General features: G+C 43.5%; 1 protein-coding gene across 2 annotated transcripts in view; it reads left to right on the top strand.

Moving 5' to 3' along the window:
* Positions 1-20,131, top strand: part of LOC125462693 (signal peptide, CUB and EGF-like domain-containing protein 3) — a 361,430-nt gene that overhangs the window by 177,684 nt on the left and 163,615 nt on the right. For both annotated transcript variants that reach the window (XM_059653452.1, XM_059653453.1), the window contains one exon: positions 8,877-9,011. In XM_059653452.1, the coding sequence (XP_059509435.1) occupies positions 8,877-9,011 (135 nt within the window). The remainder of the gene's footprint in view (positions 1-8,876; positions 9,012-20,131) is intronic.

Raw genomic sequence — 20,131 nt, 5'->3', positions numbered from 1 at the left:
ACTCGGGCAGAATTAAAATCTGCTCGTGGTCGCCCTTCCCAATTAATTCAGCACCATTCAGGGGCCTTGTCCCACATCTGCTGGGAGGTCACTGGCCTTGAGGCCTGATTGAAGGATTACATTTTTGGGAGCTGGATTGCCGCCTGTCTGCCTCTCACTGCCATAGCCGTTCTGCCCCAATCACATTTTGTACCTGTGTTGTTCTGTAATCCTGGGACTCTGAGACTTGTTGTTTGGCCTGCAGCCTTTCCCAGTGATGCTGCTCAGCCCACAGCTCTCAGCAGGTGAGACTTCTGCCCCAGGGCCTTGATTCCCACCGGGGCCCCGCCATTGCCTGATTAACTTGTGGCCTGCCAGGCCTTCCCATAAAGTGGCAGTGTGGGTCTCTCACAGCAAGACGCCTATTGACCCAGAAAGATTCCAGCAAGATTGATTTGAAAAGACATACTTGCTCAGCTTGTTAATGACCTATGATCAAAATTGTTAGTTGTAGATTGGCCACGATAGTCAAGGGGACTGTAAATTGCCCTGTAGTGTACAGACTAGGTGGTTTAACTATGGTAAATGTGGGTTATAGGGATAGGGTGGGATGCACCTTGGAGGGTTGGTGCAGACTCAATGGACCAAATGATCTGTATCTGCACTGTAGGGATTCTGTGTCACTCTTAAATTGGGAGGTACCAACACCGATTCCCCAAAGGAAAATAAAGTATGGCGATGTCATAATTTTTAAGGAGAAAATCCAGCCCAATATTTCAAAATGTGCAGCATTGTATCAACAATGTGCTTGAAATGTGTGTCTGAATTAGCTGCTCAAGTCCTAGACTCAGATTTGAACTTGCAGAAGTCTGTCTGGTTGGCACATTCTGCAACTTTGTTAACCTGGTACGCCAAAGAACAAATGTCTGTGTATGTTATGTTAAAATGTTTGTAAATAAGTGAATTTTCTGTCCACATTTAACACATGCTGTTGTCACACATTTGGTCGACATTTAACATTGAAATTGATGTGATAATGGGAACGTCCTATGTAAACATGTTCTGATGCCATGACTGCGCTGAATAATCTCCACAACGTGCATTACCCCCACTTCTCGTGGGCAAGCACCCATGCTTTATCTTTTCACATTGGAGCCAGAGGTAGCAAGGATGCATAATTTGCTAAATGACAGGGAACTGCAGTGAATGATACAGTAGCGAATTGTGTACAATACCATTTAATAGGGACCCCACTGTTTTTCCTGATATTTAATTATGACTTGGATTTAGGTATTGTCTTCTTGACTTGTGTTACAGTAGGTACGCTCAGTCCACAGTATTGCATTTACCATGGTCAGGGCAAGGAACAGGTCCTGAATCCCCCCCAGCTGGAACAATAATCAAACCCTGTGCCATGGCATCAATCTGACCTGCACCGGCTGCACTTGAGCTAACTAGTTCTCAAAGGAGTCCATGTTGCTGCGACAACATACACTTGCACATGTTGTTGTAGCCTGGACCTGTGGATAGTGACTGTAGGAGCAGGTGTTGAAGAACTGGGCACAACCTGAAAGAACAATGACCTGTCAGGAAGATGCTGATGGACCTCCAAGGGGATATGACAGGCTGGTGGAAGGGCCAGATGAAATTTAATGCAGAAATGTGGGAAATGATGAAGAACAAGAAAGGCCGGTACAAATACCATTCTCAACTTCAGAAACGAAGACCTGGGAGTATACCGGCACAAATCGTTGAAGCCAGTTGGGAAGGTCATTAAAATGGTTTTAAAAAAACGTATGGGATCCTTTTATTTATTATCCATTCCTAACTTCTGTTGAGAAGCTGGTGGTGAACTGTGCTCTGAAACCACTGCAGTTCTTGGAGTGTAGGGACATCCACAGCGCTGTTATAAACCCAGGAGAAAAACCACTTCAAAGAATACACAGTAATAATTGGAAATGAACTTACTCGTCATATTGGAGCTTTGTGCTGAAGCTTACATAGAATCATAGAATCCCTATGGTGTGGAAAAAGGCCCTTTGGCCGAACAAGTCTGCACTGACTCTCAGAGCATCTCACCCTGACCCGTCCCCCTATAAGCTCCGTAATCTACACATCTCTGAAGACTACGGGCAGTTTAGCGTGGCCAATCCACCTAACCTGCACATCTTTGGACTGTGGGAGGAAACTAGAGCAAATTCATGCTGACAGGGGGAAGGACATGCAAACTCCACACAGTCGCCCGGGGTGGAATCGAACCCAGGTCTCTGGTACTGTGAGGCAGCAGTGCTAATCACTGAGCCATGGTGCTGCCCTATACAAGGCAAGTTGGATCCGTGTATGTCATTTGTACATTTTACGACTTTTTTCTTCAGGAATGGGAGTTCTAAGATTCTAAGGGTCAGTGACGAAACACTGATATAATTCTACATCCGGTTGTGTGCGTCTTGGAGGGGGCCTTGTATATGGTGTGTCACAATTTATCTGCTGTCGTTGTCGTGGTGGTAGAGGTCAAGCTTTGGTAGGTGCTGGCTGTACATAACTGTGAAAGGATCTGACAGGGTTACCACTGGACTGTGTACAGAATGTACCACTCACACTTACCATTGACTGTGATAATGTCATGGCGATTTAGTCAGAGTGTATTGTAGGGGCTGGCAGGAGACAGACTGGAGGCCATACCCCCCCCCCCCCCCCAACAGTCTTTGTGGTAATGTACATCATATTCATGTAATCTGTGAATTATTCCAGTCTTGCAGACGTCATCTTGTTCATTTAAATAAGACCCAGCTAGTTAAACCAGAAAGGTGTTTATCATCATCCCTGCTAGACCACTTTGAGCATGAAGGAACCTACAGACCCAACAATGCTGACAATAGAGCCTTAATAAGTTGGAACATTACGTAGGTAATATATGCTGCTGCTGGTGTGTGTCAGTAGTGGAGAATGTGAACATTGAAGTGGCTCATCAAATGGATGCTTCACTGAGTATTAACAGTATTGTAGATGCATTGAGTGTAAAAGTAGGCAAGTTTTGTTGAACAATTATAAAACATTGATTCAATGTCAAATCGAGTATTCAGTCCAATTCTGGCACCTCAATTAGAGAGGGTTCAAAAAAATCAGCCACATTCGGGGCATTTAAACAGTCCTTGGATAAGCATATGGATAATGATGGGATAGTGTAGGGGGATGGGCTTAGATTAGTTCACAGGTTGGTGCAACATTGGGGGCCGAAGGGCCTGTTCTGCGCCGTATTGTTCTATGTTCTATGTTCTAGAATGGTTTCAGGGATGAGAAACCTAAAGTGAATAGATTGGGGTTATTCTGCATACAGAGGAGATGGATTGAGAGGAAATTTGATAGAGGTCCAAAGATGTGCAGGCTAGCTGGATTGGCGATGGGAAATGCAGGGTTACAGGGATAGGGAAGGGGTTGGTCTGAGTGGGATTCCCTTTGGAGGGTCGGTGTGGACTCGGTGGACCGAATGGCCTACTTCTACACCGTAGGAATTCTCTAGCGTGATCTAAGTGGAACAAAAGAAGAAAGCTATTCCCAATTGCGGAATGGTTACAAATCAGGGTGGGTAGATTGGAGGTGACGGGTGGAAAAACAAAAGGTAACATGTGGAGAAGGGTAGATAACAAAGTGTGAAGCTGGATGAACACAGCAGGCCAAGCAGCATCTCAGGAGCACAAAAGCTGATGTTTCGGGCCTAGATCCTTCATATGAGGGGTTTAGGCCCGAAACGTCAGCTTTTGCGCTCCTGAGATGCTGCTGGGCCTGCTGTGTTCATCCAGCTTCACACTTTGTTATCTTGGATTCTCCAGCATCTGCAGTTCCCATTATCATATGTGGAGAAGGGTGTGTTTTTTTATGAAATGAGTCATTAGGATCTGAAATGCAATACCTCAGTGTGTGGTGAAGACAGATTCAATTGTGATTTTGAAAACAATTTGCCACGTACATGAAGGGAAAATATTTGTAGAACTGTAGGAAAAGGACAAGGCTTTGTGCTGGTTTGTTTTTGCTGAGAGCCACTACAGCCTTTGTAGGTCACTTGGCTTCTTTTTCTGCTGTAAGCATTCTATTTTTCTATAATTACTGCAAATAAGGTACTAAGCATGCTACTTGAGACAGTTCAATATGCCCTTAACCTACACTTAAACATTTAAAAGTCTGCTGATTTGCTGCAAATTCAGGTCTCCTAAACAGTTTCACTCAGCTGTTTGCACCTCGTTACCTCAGCAATGAGATTCAGGATACAAATACACACAATTACAAAGTGCAATTATTACATGAAGTTTCCAGCTTTTATTTTACTAGACACCTTCGAGCAGGCAAATCATGTTGATGTTGCCACGTATACCAGACAAACTGTGTTCACATCATTGTGTCCATTAGGTTGTGTGAGGACTGTACGAGCAAAACCTCTAACACTCTATAAAGCCACATTTTATCAATAAGTGGTAATAAACATCTAACTCCTGCAACTTCCTATCTGGCGAGAAGGTGATTGGGAGTTTCACTAGAAAGATTATAATCTTCTGTATTTCTACGATTTACAGTTTTTAATTTCAGATTTCCAATGCTGACTTTCTTCTGTCCTTCTCCGATCGATGTTAGTTTTGTGTAAAAAATGCTACAATGGGTTGGTTACCAATTATTCAAGCAAGGCTTGGCCATTAAATCCTGGATTTTTTAATGATATGTAATTATGCTTTTAAGCTCCATCTGAGAACTAATGTAGTTCTGCATAGGTGAGTAATTAATGGAGTGACTAGACTGGACATTTAACAAAAAGTAAAATGCGCAAATTGTAGCTGACAGCTGGCTTGAGATTTAGTTCCCAGTAAAGGAGCAAACTGTTCCTTCCTTCGATATCTGAGCTGCAGCTTTCAGGGCAAGAAATCAGATTTTGTTAGCTCCCATTTTGGCAGAAACAGCTCCTGTTGGAGCTCTAAACTGGCGCCTGTGGTGTATGCACACATTTGAAGGGTGATTTGCCCAAGATATCATATCGGTGAGGCTGTTACTACTCTGTTCAGTGAACACCTGCCAGAAATATAAGACGCACTCTTTTTGGGGTTTGAGTGATGTGGCAGAATCAGGCCTTATACTCTGTGGAGATTTGCACCCACCTTCTGCCATCCCATCATGGAACCTCTTCAAAACACTGGTGGGCTGCTCAGCACAGGGCACAGCTCAAATAGCGTTGAGGGATATTTTATGCGCAGGATATGGATCCAGCTCAGGAATGGACCAGGCTGCTTCCTTAATGCTTACTCACTTACTGTCTTCTTGTAGCACCATCCATGCCTTGCCATGCCATGCTGTTAGTGCTTCACTTAGTATCTCAGGAGGCTCTCCAGTGCAAACACCGTCTGTCTGGTGAGATGGGCACCCATCCAAGTGAATGGTACGCCGAGACAGCTATCTTACACCGACAGCATGTGCCAGCTGTCTGTGTGGCACATGCACTGCACATGCATTCAACCAAATAAACATGGTGAAAACTGGTGGCATATAGTCCTCAATTCAGTCAAGGAGGCAGGGGGTCCTGGTACAGTCAGTATGTAGAGTCCGGGGACCATGTCAAGATCTGTTTGAGGCCACACGGTCCACAGATCTGACTCCGGGAGAGTCTGGGGGAGTGTTCTGTCTGTCAGTGCTGGAGGTCCAGCTAAAGCAGTCAGGGAAATTGCACTTCCTCAGTCGGGGAATTACTACTGACCTGTGTACTCCGCTCATGTCTAGAGGCTGATTGTCAATATTGCCCTAAGGGTTGGGGTAATCATAATCCTGTTGGTGTCTATCCGTCAATGTTTCAGGAAAGTTTAAGGTGGGGTTCAGGTGAACCTGTAGAGTCCCTGGGGGTGTCTGCTATGAAAGTAGAGGCCTGAGTAATAGTGAGGGTAAGGACAGTAGAGAATCGCAAGTTGGTAAGTACGGGGAAGCTGGAATAGCTGTGGAAAGCAGTCTGAATACTGTCTTCCAGAGTGCTACCCCAATGGCCCCAGAATGCTGCTGACTTTTACGGGGAGACGCTGGACCATTTCAGCAAGGGTGACAGCAGCCTGGTCTGGCTGACAGGCAAAAGCAGCACACTGAGAGAGAACAGCACTCCTCTGAGGCAGTACCTTAGTCACCCTTATAATCAGCTGGAGGATAGATAGCTGGGACTGCAGTGATACTCTGAATGTCACTTTGCATATTGCATCCTTGCTGAAAGCAGTTTCTGCTTCTACTCCAGCATCTGGGAGAGTCGGTGGTTTCCCCTTGAGCTGCTGACACATCGACCATCACGCACTGAGTCATGGTGGTATCCACAACTGTACCACTGCTTCCTTGCTGAGTAGGAAGATATGTTGTAAGATTTGCACAAGCCTGTGCCAAGTTGCTGCCACCCTCTTTCATGCTGTTTCACATTGTACTGCAGCTTTCCATTAGCCCCCTCTAATGGACTCAGTATTAAATTGTGGATAGTGTGTGCAGCCTGTGAACAGTCAGCTCAGTCTACAAGCAACAATGATTCAAATGAGCTGACCAAATGAAACTGACAACATGAAACTGACAACACAAAACTGGCATGTATTAGCTTGGTGGTTAGGTATGTTAGAGGTCAATTGTAAATTGTGACCCCTCTGCCCATTTTCAAGAGCTACCCACTTTAGCCCATTCAAGCTTACAAATTTTTCTTCCCCTTCAAGTCTTTCACATCTATTCCACAGTTTTTGAATTTAATCAAAATTCCCTTTCACAACAAATATTCCTTACGTGCCTTAGAATTCTCCTCGATTGGTAATCGAGAGGTTGAAAATGCTGTATATTCTCCCTGGCGATGGAACTTCTTGATTTTATTCCCATTTTTTGGTCACCACGTATTCACCTGCTGAACTCTGGTCACTTTACTTGAAATGATTTGATGCCAAAAGGACTTAAATGAAAACAAAAATCAGAATAGAACTGATCAATACTAGACTGTAGTTTGTTACTGTTATTTGAAGTCATATGTTTGATCAGATGGTTTGGATGTGCTTTACTTAATCCTGGCAGTATGCAATATATTCTCAATAGGAGCATTGCTGTTTTATTGAATCCTTCAAAACCAATTTCATGACATTTTTAGTGATAATGGGAACTGCAGATGCTGGAGAATCCAAGATAATAAAATGTGGAGGTGAATGAACACAGCAGGCCAAGCAGCATCTCAAGAACACAAAAGCTGACGTTTCGGGCCTAGACCCTTCTTCAGAGCGGGGGATGGGGAGAGGGAACTGGAATAAATCAGGAGAGAGGGGGAGGCAGACCGAAGATGGAGAGAAAAGAAGATAGATGGAGAAGAGAGTATAGGTGGGGAGGTAGGGAGGGGATAGGTCAGTCCAGGGAAGACGGACAGGTGAAGGAGGCGGGATGAGGTTAGTAGGTAGGAAATGGAGGTGCAGCTTGAAGTGGGAGGAAGGGATGGGTGAGAGGAAGAACAGGTTAGGGAGGCGGAGACAGGCTGGGCTGGTTTTGGGATGCGTGGGGGGAGGGGAAGAGCTGGGCTGGTTGTATGATGCAGTGCGGGGAGGGGAGATTTTGAAGCTTGTAAAGTCCACATTGATACCATTGGGCTGCAGGGTTCCCAAGTGGAATATGAGTTGCTGTTCCTGCAACCTTCGGGTGGCATCATTGTGGCACTGCAGGAGGACCATGATGGACATGTCGTGTTAAGAATGGGAGGGGGAGTGGAAATGGTTCGCAACTGGGAGGTGCAGTTGTTTATTGCGAACTGAGCGGAGGTGTTCTGCAAAGTAGTCCCCAAGTCTCCGCTTGGTTTCCCCAATGCCCCCTCCCCCCACTGCATCACACAACCAGCCCAGTTCTTCCCCTCCCCCCACTGCATCACACAACCAGCCCAGTTCATCCCCTCCCTCCACTGCATCCCAAAACCAGCCCAGCCTGTCTCTGCCTCCCTAACCTGTTCTTCCTCTCACCCATCCCTTCCTCCCACCCCAAGCCGCATCTCCATTTCCTACCTACTAACCTCATCCCGCCCCATTGACCTGTCCGTCTTCCCTGGACTGACCTATCCCCTCCCTATCTCCCCACGTATACTCTCCTCTCTACCTATCTTCTTTTCTCTCCATCTTCTGTCCGCCTCCCCGTCTCTCCCTATTTATTCCAGTTCTCCCTCTCCCTATTTATTCCAGTTCCCTCTCCCCATCCCCCTCTCTAATGAAGGGTCTAGGCGCGAAACGTCAGCTTTTGTGCTCCTGAGATGCTGCTTGGCCTGCTGCGTTCATCCAGCCTCACACTTTATTATCATGACATTTTTAGATTAGCTTCAGATTTTTCTGTACCCAGAGGAAAGTCTATGCCAAGATTTCTGGTCGTACATGCCGTAAGTTAGAACATGTTGATGTATAGATGGGACTGAACTGCCCTCCACTTTGTCATCTGTACCCCTCTTCTGCTGATAACCGTCTTGAGGAGTCTTTCAGTTACTTCCTTAATGGAAGGGCTGAGGTTCAGAGCACTCCATGTGGAGAAATGAGAGCAAGCTGCATTCAGCCTTATTCCAAATGTCCCATGTTCCAAATAAGGTTTAATAGTGGGTTGCAGAGCACACCAATAGACATAACACTGTTATTTCTTCCCATAGTATCTGGGATGAGGGAGGCAGGAAAGTCCCTCCATTTTTCCAAATGTAAGGTCTTCCATTTGTCGTTGGATAAAGGTTTCCTTGCCTTTGTGGAAGGACTATTTCCTTTCTTTCCCTTTCCCTTCCCATTCCCGATCCCACAATCATGGAAAAATGATGATAACGTTTTTGGTCAGACCTGGTTAAGTTGCAATGTGATGGAACAGTTTTTGGATTTTTTAAATGGTGCATTTGTCTTTCTTTTCATTAGATGTGGACGAATGTGCAGACAGCAATGGGGGATGCCAGCAGATCTGTGTCAATATGATGGGAAGCTATGAGTGTCGATGCCGAGAAGGATTCTTCCTCAGTGACAACCAGCATACATGTATCCTGCGGCCTGAAGGTCAGACTCCATTTTAGTATAAATGTCATCGGATTAAAGGTCTATCAGAGTGTGTTCACTTAACGTTTACACTTTCATTATTTCCTTTTTTCTCAGAATTCCTTTTTCACAGAACTGATCCCTCCCAAAGAACTCGATTCAATCTGAAGGATTGACTGTTTTATATGGCACTGGGTCCATTGGCCAGTGTGTAATCCAGTTGACTCAGGACAGTAGGAGACTATTATCAGTCTCTCATTATTGTACACAAAGACTGTGAGCAGATAGTGGATAGCTTCCATTTGGGTGTTTATGCCCAGTCTCTCATGGTGTGGAAAAATAAGTGCCAGTATGTCGAGGGTGGCAACAGCTTTTTGCTTTCGGTTCCAAAAATGAGGAGAAACAGTTTTCACTGGCAAGAGGATCAGGAACTGCAGAGTCCCACATAATAAGATATTTCAGGGAGAAAACCTGGGAGTGGGAGGGCCGTGCAGTGGAAAAGGCTGTACTGGAATCTGCTGCCTGAAATGCTGGTGGTAACAGATTCAGCTTCAATTTTCCTAAAGGGACTTGGCTATATGCTGGAAAAAAAAGAAACATTTAGAACATAGAACAATATAGTGCAGAACAGGCCCTTCGGCCCTTGATGTTGCGCCGACCTGTGAACTAATCTAAGCCCCTCCCCCTACACTATCCCATCATTATCCATATCCATTTGAAGTGCTATGGAGAAAGAGAATGGGATTGAACGAATTTATAGAACCCTACAATGTAGAGGAAGCCATTTGGCCCACACCGATCCTCCAAAGAGCGTCCCAGCCCACCACTGTACCCCGTAACCTCACATTTACCTTGTCTAATCCAACTCTGTGGACAATTTCAGCATGGCCAATTCATCTAACTTGTACATGCTTGGCATGTGGGAGGAAATGGAAGCACCTGGAGGAAACTACTCAGGTTTGGGGTGAATGTGCAAACTCCATGCAGACTGTTGTGTGAGGGACAAATTAGACCCAATTCCCTGGTGCTGTAAGGCAGCAGTACTAACCGCTGTGCCACCGTGCTGCCTACATAAGCCTTGAAAGACACCCAGGCACAAGCTAGCGGTTGAAATGTAGCCATCTCCTTAAAGTTTATCAGTGGATTTTCGCTCACTTGAACAATGATGTTGATTGTAGTGCTGCTTATGAAGGGTGTTACTTTAAGTTGCTGTGTGGGAAGAAGCAAACACTCAGCACTACTCATATTTTTATTGGATTTCCTTCCTAATTGTTCATTTCAGATGTTAATGGCTTAGCAAAAAGAGTGAGTTCAGTGGATAACTTACAAGATTGGGTTAGGATATAAGATGCCTGAACCTCTCCCTGTAATGGTATTGTTGCTTTATCGGTGGGAGCCTTGTGATCAGCCTGCCTTCCTAACTTGTTGTACAGTTAGAGCATCAGCTATAAATAAGATGCCAGATGTCATAGGGAGGACAATATTTATTCTGATATTTTAGAGCATGAGAGCATTCGGTCCCTCCAGTCTGCCACGCAATTCATTTGGATCATGGCTGAACTGACATTTTTTCATATCTATTTTACTTTCCAGCATTTCTCCATAACCCTTGATTCCTGGGCTAATCAAGAATCTACATATCTTGCCTGAAGTATACACAAAGACACTTTGTCGCAGGGAGCTGTGGGACCAGAGTTTTAAAGACTCCCAACTGTCTGAGAGAAGAAATTCCTTCCCCTCTCAGTCTTAAGTTGGCACCCTTTTATCCTGAGACAGTGCCGTCTGGTCCTACACTCTCCCATGCGGGGAAACATGCTCTCTGCACCTACCTGTCAAGTCCCTTAAGAGTCCAGTATGTTTAGATAAGATCACCTCACACTTTTCTAAACGCTAGCGACTAGAGTCCCAATCTGTTTAGCCCTTACAATCCCACCATACTGGGGATCATCCTAGTGAATCTTCTCTGAACTGCCATGACTAAAAATGATATATTTCCTTAAATAAGAGGACCAAAACTGCTCACAGTGCTCCAGATGTAATCTCACCAGCATTTTGTACAGTTGCAGTAAGACCTCCGTACTGTTATGCTCCAACCCCTTGAAATAAGGGTAAGCATTCCATTAGCCTTCCTGATTACCCACTGTACCAGTGTCATAAAGTTAAATGTGATTCACTTATTATTCACTGAATGTATCACCAGAAAGTTTTTCGAACATATCATTAGAAATATTTCTCCTTTTCAAGAAGAGGATACATCTAAGGATCATAGACCAAAGACCAAAACAACATCAGCATGAACAGATGCCAAAAGTCTGAATGTATAAAGAGAAAATGCTGGAAATCCCTGTTACGGCAGCATGTTCAGAAAAGGAGAAACAGAATTAGTGGATTGAATTTTCCCAGGTCTGCAGTTTGGAGGTGTGCTGACAATTGGAATGAAGCCTGTCAGGTCCGGTCCATAATAGATTCCTAAACCCCTGCATTTTTCCTGGAGGCAGACTGGTGGGTTTGATGGCCACCCACCCAACAATGATGGTAATGAGTTGCCCATCTGCCACTTTTTCCACACTGCAGGAGACACACCCTGGGCTGCACAGGCCTCCTGCAGGAAGCTGAAAATAGATTGCAGGCAGTTATGCAGCAGGGACATGAACCTGCTTCTTCTTTCGGAACGTGGGAACACCATCACCTGCAGGTTCTCTTCTGAGTCACTCGCCATCCTGATTTGGAACTATATTGCTGTTCCTTCACTGTCTGGGGGTTAAAATCCTGGAATTCCATCCCCAGTAGCATCGTGGGTCAACCTATGCCAAATTGCCTGCAGTAATATGAGAAGGCAGCTCACCTTCTCAAGGGCAACTAGGAATGGATAATAAATACTGGGCTAAAGGGGCCCAGAAGAGATGCTAATAGACTGACTGTGTGTTTCCAGGATTTTCTGTCAATCCTTTAGAGACCTATTTTGTACTTCCTTTGTCTTCCTGGCAAATCACTATTTGAATTTTATGCAGGATCCTTGATTTGCCAGAGGTCATAACCCCTCACTTTTCTTTCATGCAGAATGGTATGGTGGCTTAGTGGTTAGCGCTTCAGTCTGTCAGCGCCAGCAACCTGAGTTTGATTCCTGCCTTGAGCGACTGTCTGTGTGGTTTGCATGCTCCCCCACTGTCTGTTCCGGTTTCTTCCCACAGTCCAAAGATGTGCAGGTTAGGTGGATTGGCCATGCTAAATTACCCATAGAATCCAGGGATGTGCATTAGCATGTGGGAAATGCAAGGATAGCGGAGGGGAGTAGGTCTGGGTGGAATGCTGTTCGGAGGGTTGATGTGAACTTGATGGGCTGATGGCCTGCTTCCATATTGTATAGTTTCTGTGCATTGTCCATCCAGCAGCAATTTAGCTAGAGTTCAGTGAGTACAGTGTCCACAGGAAGCATAACCTAGCCACACAAATGTTGCAGAGTGTAATCAAAGTGATGCTGGCATGCTACCAGACACAGGCAGGATTGGTATAGGAAATCTGGGCACCCCCAGGAATGTAAAGGCTTTCTGAAGAGAGGAGTAGAATGGAAGCTGCACAGAAGAAAAGTCAGTGAAACAGAAAATTCAAAATCTGATGTAAGTCTGAAGTAAAAGCAAAAACTTACAAAACAGACAGCATCTATGGAGACGGAAGAAAAGGTAACCATTCAGTTCAATGATCTTTCATCAGAATTGCTCAAAAATGAACTCAAACATTTTATTTTGCAGTTTTATAGAACAGTGAAGTTGACAACTGTGAAATACCATTGAATTTTAATGCTTGCAGTTCTTTTTCAAGCAGCCAGAAGCCAATATGTTTCAATTGATGAATTCTTCGATCACCAGTGAAACGTGACAACTTGTGCACACTGATATCATACCTAGAGTACAAATAAGTGGGTAGGAGCCTGGACATCAGTGCAGTTTTCCCTGGAGTGAGGTGGATGAAAGGGAATTTGCTGTGCCTGAATAATGGTTTGGTAACTGGTGCGTTGTGTAGTTCTTGACTGAGTAGCTTCCCTTTTTATCCAAGGCATGACATACTTGAAGGTTAGCTCTCGCTGCTGCTTAGGGAAACAAATGTTAGTAGATCAGCAAAGCACCAAGAGCAAATTTTCTTGGCGCTGTCAGGGGTCTTTGTGGTTGTTTGCCCTTCCCTTGCCTCCAAAGAAGCCATATCATTAAAAAGGTTGTTGACAGTGAACACTGCATCCAGCTCTACATGCATGAGGTCACCAGCACTCACCAGCAAGCTTTGAAATTACAAGGCCACTTTTTAATTCAGTGTATGAAGCTGATCCTTGGCAGTATCAGCCTGTGAACTTGATGCTGAAATCACAGAAATGGCAGCTGAAGTGTCAGTAGTACTTGGTGTTAATGGACTGTCTATCCCTGACTTGGATCTGGAGGAAGGCTGATTGCAGAACCCTTTGCTGCCTCATGTAATTTACATTTGTGTGCCCTCTCCAGGCACAGCCTGGTATACAAATCCTAATAAATCAGACAATTCCAGCTGCAAGATGGGGCAAAAAAGATTGATTATTTTTCGCCTGCGTGGCTCCTAACCGTGAGCAACACCATGCTTGTTATAACTTATCAAGAAGATCGCTGTTGGCATAGCCTGATACTTTCTTCTTTCCTTGACTGTCTTTCAGACATAGCTTGATAGTACCCAAGATTGGGATTCTATTGTACTGGTGAGTTCCACCTCTAGGTCTGTGTCTTCATTCAGTTCGCTATTAACCCCTTCTCCACCACTGCTTAGTAACTAGAGGATTGCCACTGTGATGTGCATTGGGACATTTTGATTATCTTCTGAGTCAGCAGTAATTCTGATAAAAACTGTTATTCTTTTTAAAAGAGTACCAGTTCTTTGGGGTTTCAAATCCACTCCCCTGCTATAACAACCAAGTAAACCATCAGCACCAGTGCACTGCCCAGCTGATCCGAATCAAAATTCTTTCAAGGTTCAAGTGAACAGCAAACTGGAACCTCATGGAAAGAAACTGTGGGATATATCAATGGAAAATGAATGTATAGAATTTGTGTGGTTGAAAGAGACAGCATTAAAACTAAAGTCCCTGATCAATTCATCAATTACATGTCAAATTTGCCAAAATGTCCAACTGGAGGTTGTTGAAAAACTCAGTTTTTAATTCATTCATTTGTGACAATGCACCGGTTTATCAATATCAGTGCAATACTTCTGGTAGTCATTGCACACAGCAAAACAGCAAACTTGTAGATCTGAGTTGAAGAAAGGAAGGGAGGCCATCCAGAAGAAGTGGGTGCCTTGTGGATTTGCAATTGGCTCTGCCCCTTGTCGCTGCCCCAGAAAGAGTCAGCATCTTTCTACCTTTGAGTAGGTTTGCTGTTTGTACAGCTCATTATGTGTAAAATATAGTGACACAAAATGAATAGAGCCTTATACTTTAATGAAACCTCAAATTCCTAATGGTTTTAACAGCCTCTCTAATGATATGTTCTGGGAAGTCATGGATGATTTATATGCTACTATAAAAGTGATGGCTACATTGTCACAGTGCAGAATGTGGGAGCGTTTTATCTTATTATTGGAAGTTAACAAAATACTGAGCTTCTGATTACAGTTTCCAAGTGATATGCTGTAAATATATTTGGGAGCAAGTTCGACACTCACTTCAGGAGCAGGCTTGATGTTTGAATTTTTCTGCTGTTAATTGCTGTGGTATTAAATTCCTATCAAGGACAAGCTGTTTTACTTATAAACACATTGTACTACAGCTAAAGTACAGCCATTAACCTGAGATAGCCTTACACCTTTTCCATCCTGCCGTCTGCAGCTTTAATTAGCTATTTAAACACTGGTCATATAAACCTCCAAAGGGTTTAGTTTCCTCTATTTAATTCACTTCAATTCCTCTGCACTGTATTTTAATGTTGTTGTTAATCTAATGAAGAAATTTTTTACAAGCACATTAACCTGTAAACTACCAAAGGAAATTTAACCCTGGAATGTGTAGATTGTCTGTTCCAATGTGACAGGAACGTGTAATGTGTCATCTGTAGCTCAGCTGAAAGTACTGATGTTCAGATATGGGCATTGATTTTGATTTTAAAGGTAATTTTGCGATGTGCACTGCAGTTGTTGCCATGGCTGGTACAGATTCAAATCCACGAATACAAGGGAAGTCTAATGAATTAACTGGGGTGGTGTTAACCCAGATTGCAGCTTCTCCCAGCAGGAGAGATCAATAATCCGTGTGCAAAAATTAATTCTGGGTATCGATAATGCAAGGGTTAGGGCTAGTTTCGGGTAACGTTGCAAATAGATTGCTATGGAGTGGCATGGTGGATCAATGGATAGTCCTGCTGCCTCATGGCACCAGGGACCTGGATTTGATTCCATCCTCAGGTGACTGTCAGTGTGGAGTTTGCAAGTTCTCCCTATGTCTGCATGGGTTTCCTCTGGGTGCTCCAGTTTCCTCCTGCAGTCCAAAGATGTGCATGCCAGATGGATTAACCACAGGAAATGCAGAATCGGGGGCAGTGGGTCTTGGTTAGGATGGTCTTCGGAGGGTAGGTGCGGACTCAATGAGCTGAATGGCCATTCTCACACTGTAGGGATACTATGATTCTAGATAAGAAGTTTAACTTGCTCATAAATGGCGAAGATGTTTCTTTGTATTGCTGGCCCCTAACGTTTATTTACCCTGTAAGATCATCATTAATAAGCCCAGCAATACATTCAGAGAATGGTTTGAAGTGTGGAGCTTGTTACAATATGTGTGGTTGAGAATAATAACAGGAATGTTTGATGGGAAGCCGGATCAATACATTAGGAAGACAGAACTAGAAGCATAGATTGATGGACTGACGTGAAGTGAAGTGGGAAGAGGCTCAGGTACAGCATAAACCAGTTGATCTGGGATAACACAGTATGGAGCTGGAAGAACACAGCAGGCTAGGCAGCATCAGTGGAGCAGGAATGTTGACTTTCCCACCCCTCTCATGCTGCCTGGCCTGCTGAGTTCTTCCAGCTCCATACTGTGTTAAATCTGACTTCAGCATCTGCAGTTCTTGTTATCACTCGACCAGTTGAGCTGAGAGTTTTTGCATTGTAAATGCTTTGTACTTTTCCATAGGCTCCAGACAATAGGCAAGTAAATGATGGATAGGTTTATGGGAAAGGCTGTGTGAGGTGGTGAGGAGAAGGTGAAAATACCTGAACGTTCCCATTGTAATGGTGTATTTGTGCCACTGATTGAACTTTTAACTTTGAACTTTGAATCCTGCTCGAATTAAGGACTTGATTCCTCTGCTGTATAATAATTTTTAGTTTTGGAAACAATGAATGTCGCAGTTGAGGACAATGAATTTATTCACTCTAGGCCATTGTTGAAAAGATTTTTGAAGTTTGTCGACCACCAGTTCTCCATATGCCAAGGCAATATACAGATCGTCAAATCCAAAGACCGGAGGCGAAAGTCAGTTTTCCTTTTACATATTGCCGTTGGCGAAGAAGTCCAAAGATCGTTCAATCCGGCTTAAGTTTTCTTTTGAGCGCTCAAAAGTTCTCTTCCATTATGAATTGTGAACTGCTCTGATACTTAGTTCAGGATATTAGCCTTTATATTTATTAGGCAGTTGCACTTTATTCATAAATTCTGTTGAAAGGTCATTGACCTGATACGTTGACTTGAAAGATCCTCCCTTTGCACGTGCTGCCTGATCTGCTGAGCATTTCCTATGTCCCTGCTTTAATTTCAGATTTCTAGCATCTGCAGTATTTTGATGTAATATTTAAGTCTTAACATTGCTGAAGATTGTAAGCAATGGACCCTCTGAAGTAGATGAAAAGCAATCCTGTGACATAAGTGGCTGAATTTCACAGAAATCAACTAAGTCTCAATTTTGCTGAGTTTTGTGAAGTGTTTCTCTCTGTGATCCCCGGTGAGTTTTCACATGCAATCTTCTCAAGCTCTCCATAGTTACTACGCCCCTCTGGTATCATGATCAGCATGTTCTCCCACCTGCCACCAGTTGAAGTACTGGCCGCTGCCAGGACCTTGCAAAATTCCAGGCGTCAATGCCAGCTGCAAAACCCTGGGGTGCCCCTGGTCAATGGTGCAGGCAATGTGGATCTACCATGCACAGTTTGATTTGCATCAGGCAAGGGGTTATTAGTAATTGGCACCCCGCTCTGCTGAAACGGACCTGGAGGTCCTGCTGAATGGGGGCTGTGACTGCGTGTGGTCGCTGCTGATGGAGGTAAAGAGGACCGAGTGGCAAGCTGGAGTTGTCAGGTATTGCTCTGATTTCAATAGTGTGGCTACCTCATTTCAAAGTGGGTGTAGGAGAATGGGAAGCTCCATATCAACAAGGCAAGATGGCAACATCATGAGATGTTAATATGTGCAAATAAGCCTCTCACTGGTGAGAACTTCATCTTACTTTTCAACGCTGGGTTGGACAATCGCAATTTTGCTCCTCACTGACCATCTCACACAATTCTCTCAACTTTCGAATCAGTACCACCATGTTCAGGGGCTGGGAAGATTCTGTCCACGGTAAATCATGAGCAGGGAAATTCTCTACATTTCCTAAGGCAATTTTGATCTCAAAACAAATGAGATCCAAATGAATTAATTAGTCATTATCATATTGCTGTTTACAAAAACTTACTCTGCTCATGTTGGCTGCTGCAGCAGTGACCACAAAAATAGTTTGTCTGTAAGGCATTTTGGGGCATTTTGAGCTTGTGAAACATGCAATAGAAATACAAGTCGCTCTTTATCCACTGCATGAAGCAGAATATTGTTTTTATGTCTCAAGGCAGCTAGGTTCTTGTTGACACTGTGGTGTTAGATGTCCTTCAGACTCTTGAACTCTTTCAGAATGAACAACATCCAATCATAAGCCAACAGTTCTAGCCAGCAGAGTTTGCTGGGTTATTGTGGACATCGTTCAATGTTTGCAGAGGGAACAACTGATCAAAGAGTTTGCCATAGTCTCACATTTCAATATTGCAGTGTTCAGGGGATGCTATAAAGTAGATTGTCGATTTTGTATCAGTAGGAAGAATATTTTTGCACTGTGTAAAATAGAATATTTTTGACATTTAAAAGAAAACCTTGCTGAAAGACCAGTGACTTTAGGCTGATGTTTGACACTTCAAACTAGTTGCACTGCTCACTCCTTGGTCATTTTTAAGACTCTTGACTAGTTGTGGAACACTCTGCATTGACAGATTAGAGTGGTGGCTGAAGGGGAGGGTCCATAGACTTTGTCATTGGCTTCTTGACGGTCCACAACATCTCAGCAGCTGGGCTGTACTCATGTTTGCTCTTGCTAGTATATGAAAACACAAGTCAGTACAATACTCTTTCAAGTAAATATTTACATCCACTCAAGTGCTAAGTGAGTACAGCTGAAGTAATTATTATGGCCTAGATACTGCAAGGATAAGTGTTTACATCTGGAATCCTGTTCACACAGCTCTATTGATAAAGTAGCTATGCCACTCTATTTTTGGTCCCTAGTAGGTCCAACTCCAATACTGCATTTTCTCCTGTTGCAACAGCTGACACAGGGTACTGACAGAATCGTAAAATCATTGAATGATTTTAACACAGAAGAAGCCATTTGGTCCATCATGTCTCTTCAATTTCTTTGAAAAATCTATTAAAGCAGGCCCACTCCCTTGTCCTTTCCCCAAGCCCTGCAAAGATTTCATGTCAAGTATTTGTCCAATTCCCTTGTACATTTGTTTCCATAACTGCTTCAGACTCTATTTCAGATTGTGGGGACTGTGATTTATTTTCTTCATGTCACCTCAGATTTCTTTTCCAAGTATATTAGATCTCCATTCACTGGTTACTGACCTTCCTGTCAATAATTTGCATTCACTTATTACTGATCTTTTTGTTACTTAATGACATTTTTTACTTCCTTTCTCTATCAAAACCCTGTATTATTTCAAATACCTTTATCAAATCTCCGTCTAGTCTTCAGTGCTCTAAGAAAATATAATCTTCGTCTCAGTATTATCGCCATAAAATTAAAGTCACTCACCCTTGTTATCATTCTAGGAAGTCTCCTTAACAAACTCTCGTAGGTTGCAAAACACCTCCCAAAGACGTGTGTGGGGCCTGACCAATGGTTTATAAAGGCTTTGCCACATGCTTTTGGACTCTATGCTTCTACTAAGAAAGGCACAGAATCCTTGTGCCTAATTAATGGCCGTTTCAACCAGTCCTCCCACCTTCAAGGATTTGTGTGTATACACACCCAGTACTGTCTCTGTGGCACCCCTTTAGAAATGAAACATTTCCTTTATATAGTCTTTCCTTGTTCTTCTTTCCAGAATGAGTTATGTTACTCTTCCCTCTATAAAACATCTCATCTGCCATGACTCTGTCCACCTTACCAGCCTGCCTGTGTCTTCCTGAAGTCTGTTACCTTCTTCATTCTTCCACCCATTTCTGAGTTTTAGTATGCCGAAGAGGTTAATTTATGCCAAATCTAGTTTGTTGATAAAAGTAAAAAATTGCTGTGATCCCAACACTGGCCCCCAGAGGTATGATTAGTCGGGGGTAAGTCATTGTGCAGAGGGTGATCACTATTGTTTAAACTCTTTTTTTTCCATCCCTCAGTCGGCCTAATATACACCCAGCTGTTGCCCCTTTAATCCCATGGTTTACAATCATGTGAACAACTCTACTGTGTCTCAGTTCATGAAATGTCATTTGAAACCTCAAATACATGATATCAATCATAATTAGATCATAAGAAATTAGGAACAGGAATCATCCATAATCTGCTCCACTATTCATTGTTGAACTTGGTCTCAGAGCCACTTTCTTGACTGTCACCAATAATCCATGACTCCTTTGTCAAATAAAAATGTGTTTAGCACAGCCTTCAATAACCCCCACCTCGACTGCTGTCTATGGAAGAGAATTCAAAGACTAATCGCCCTCTTAAGACAAGATGTTCCTCCTTCCCCCCACCCCCATCTTAAACAAAGTAACCCCTTGTCTTTAAACAGACTCCCACTTCTAGATTTCCCCACACAAGAAAACATTCTTTCAGTATCCGCATTGTCAACTGTGGTTGAATCAAACTCCTGCCATATTTACT

The sequence above is a fragment of the Stegostoma tigrinum genome, chromosome 21 (assembly GCF_030684315.1).
Source record: "Stegostoma tigrinum isolate sSteTig4 chromosome 21, sSteTig4.hap1, whole genome shotgun sequence".
Classification (NCBI taxonomy): Eukaryota; Metazoa; Chordata; class Chondrichthyes; order Orectolobiformes; family Stegostomatidae; genus Stegostoma; species Stegostoma tigrinum.
The sequence above is the reverse complement of the archived record's forward strand: the minus strand, read 5'-3'. Positions and strand labels throughout refer to the sequence as shown.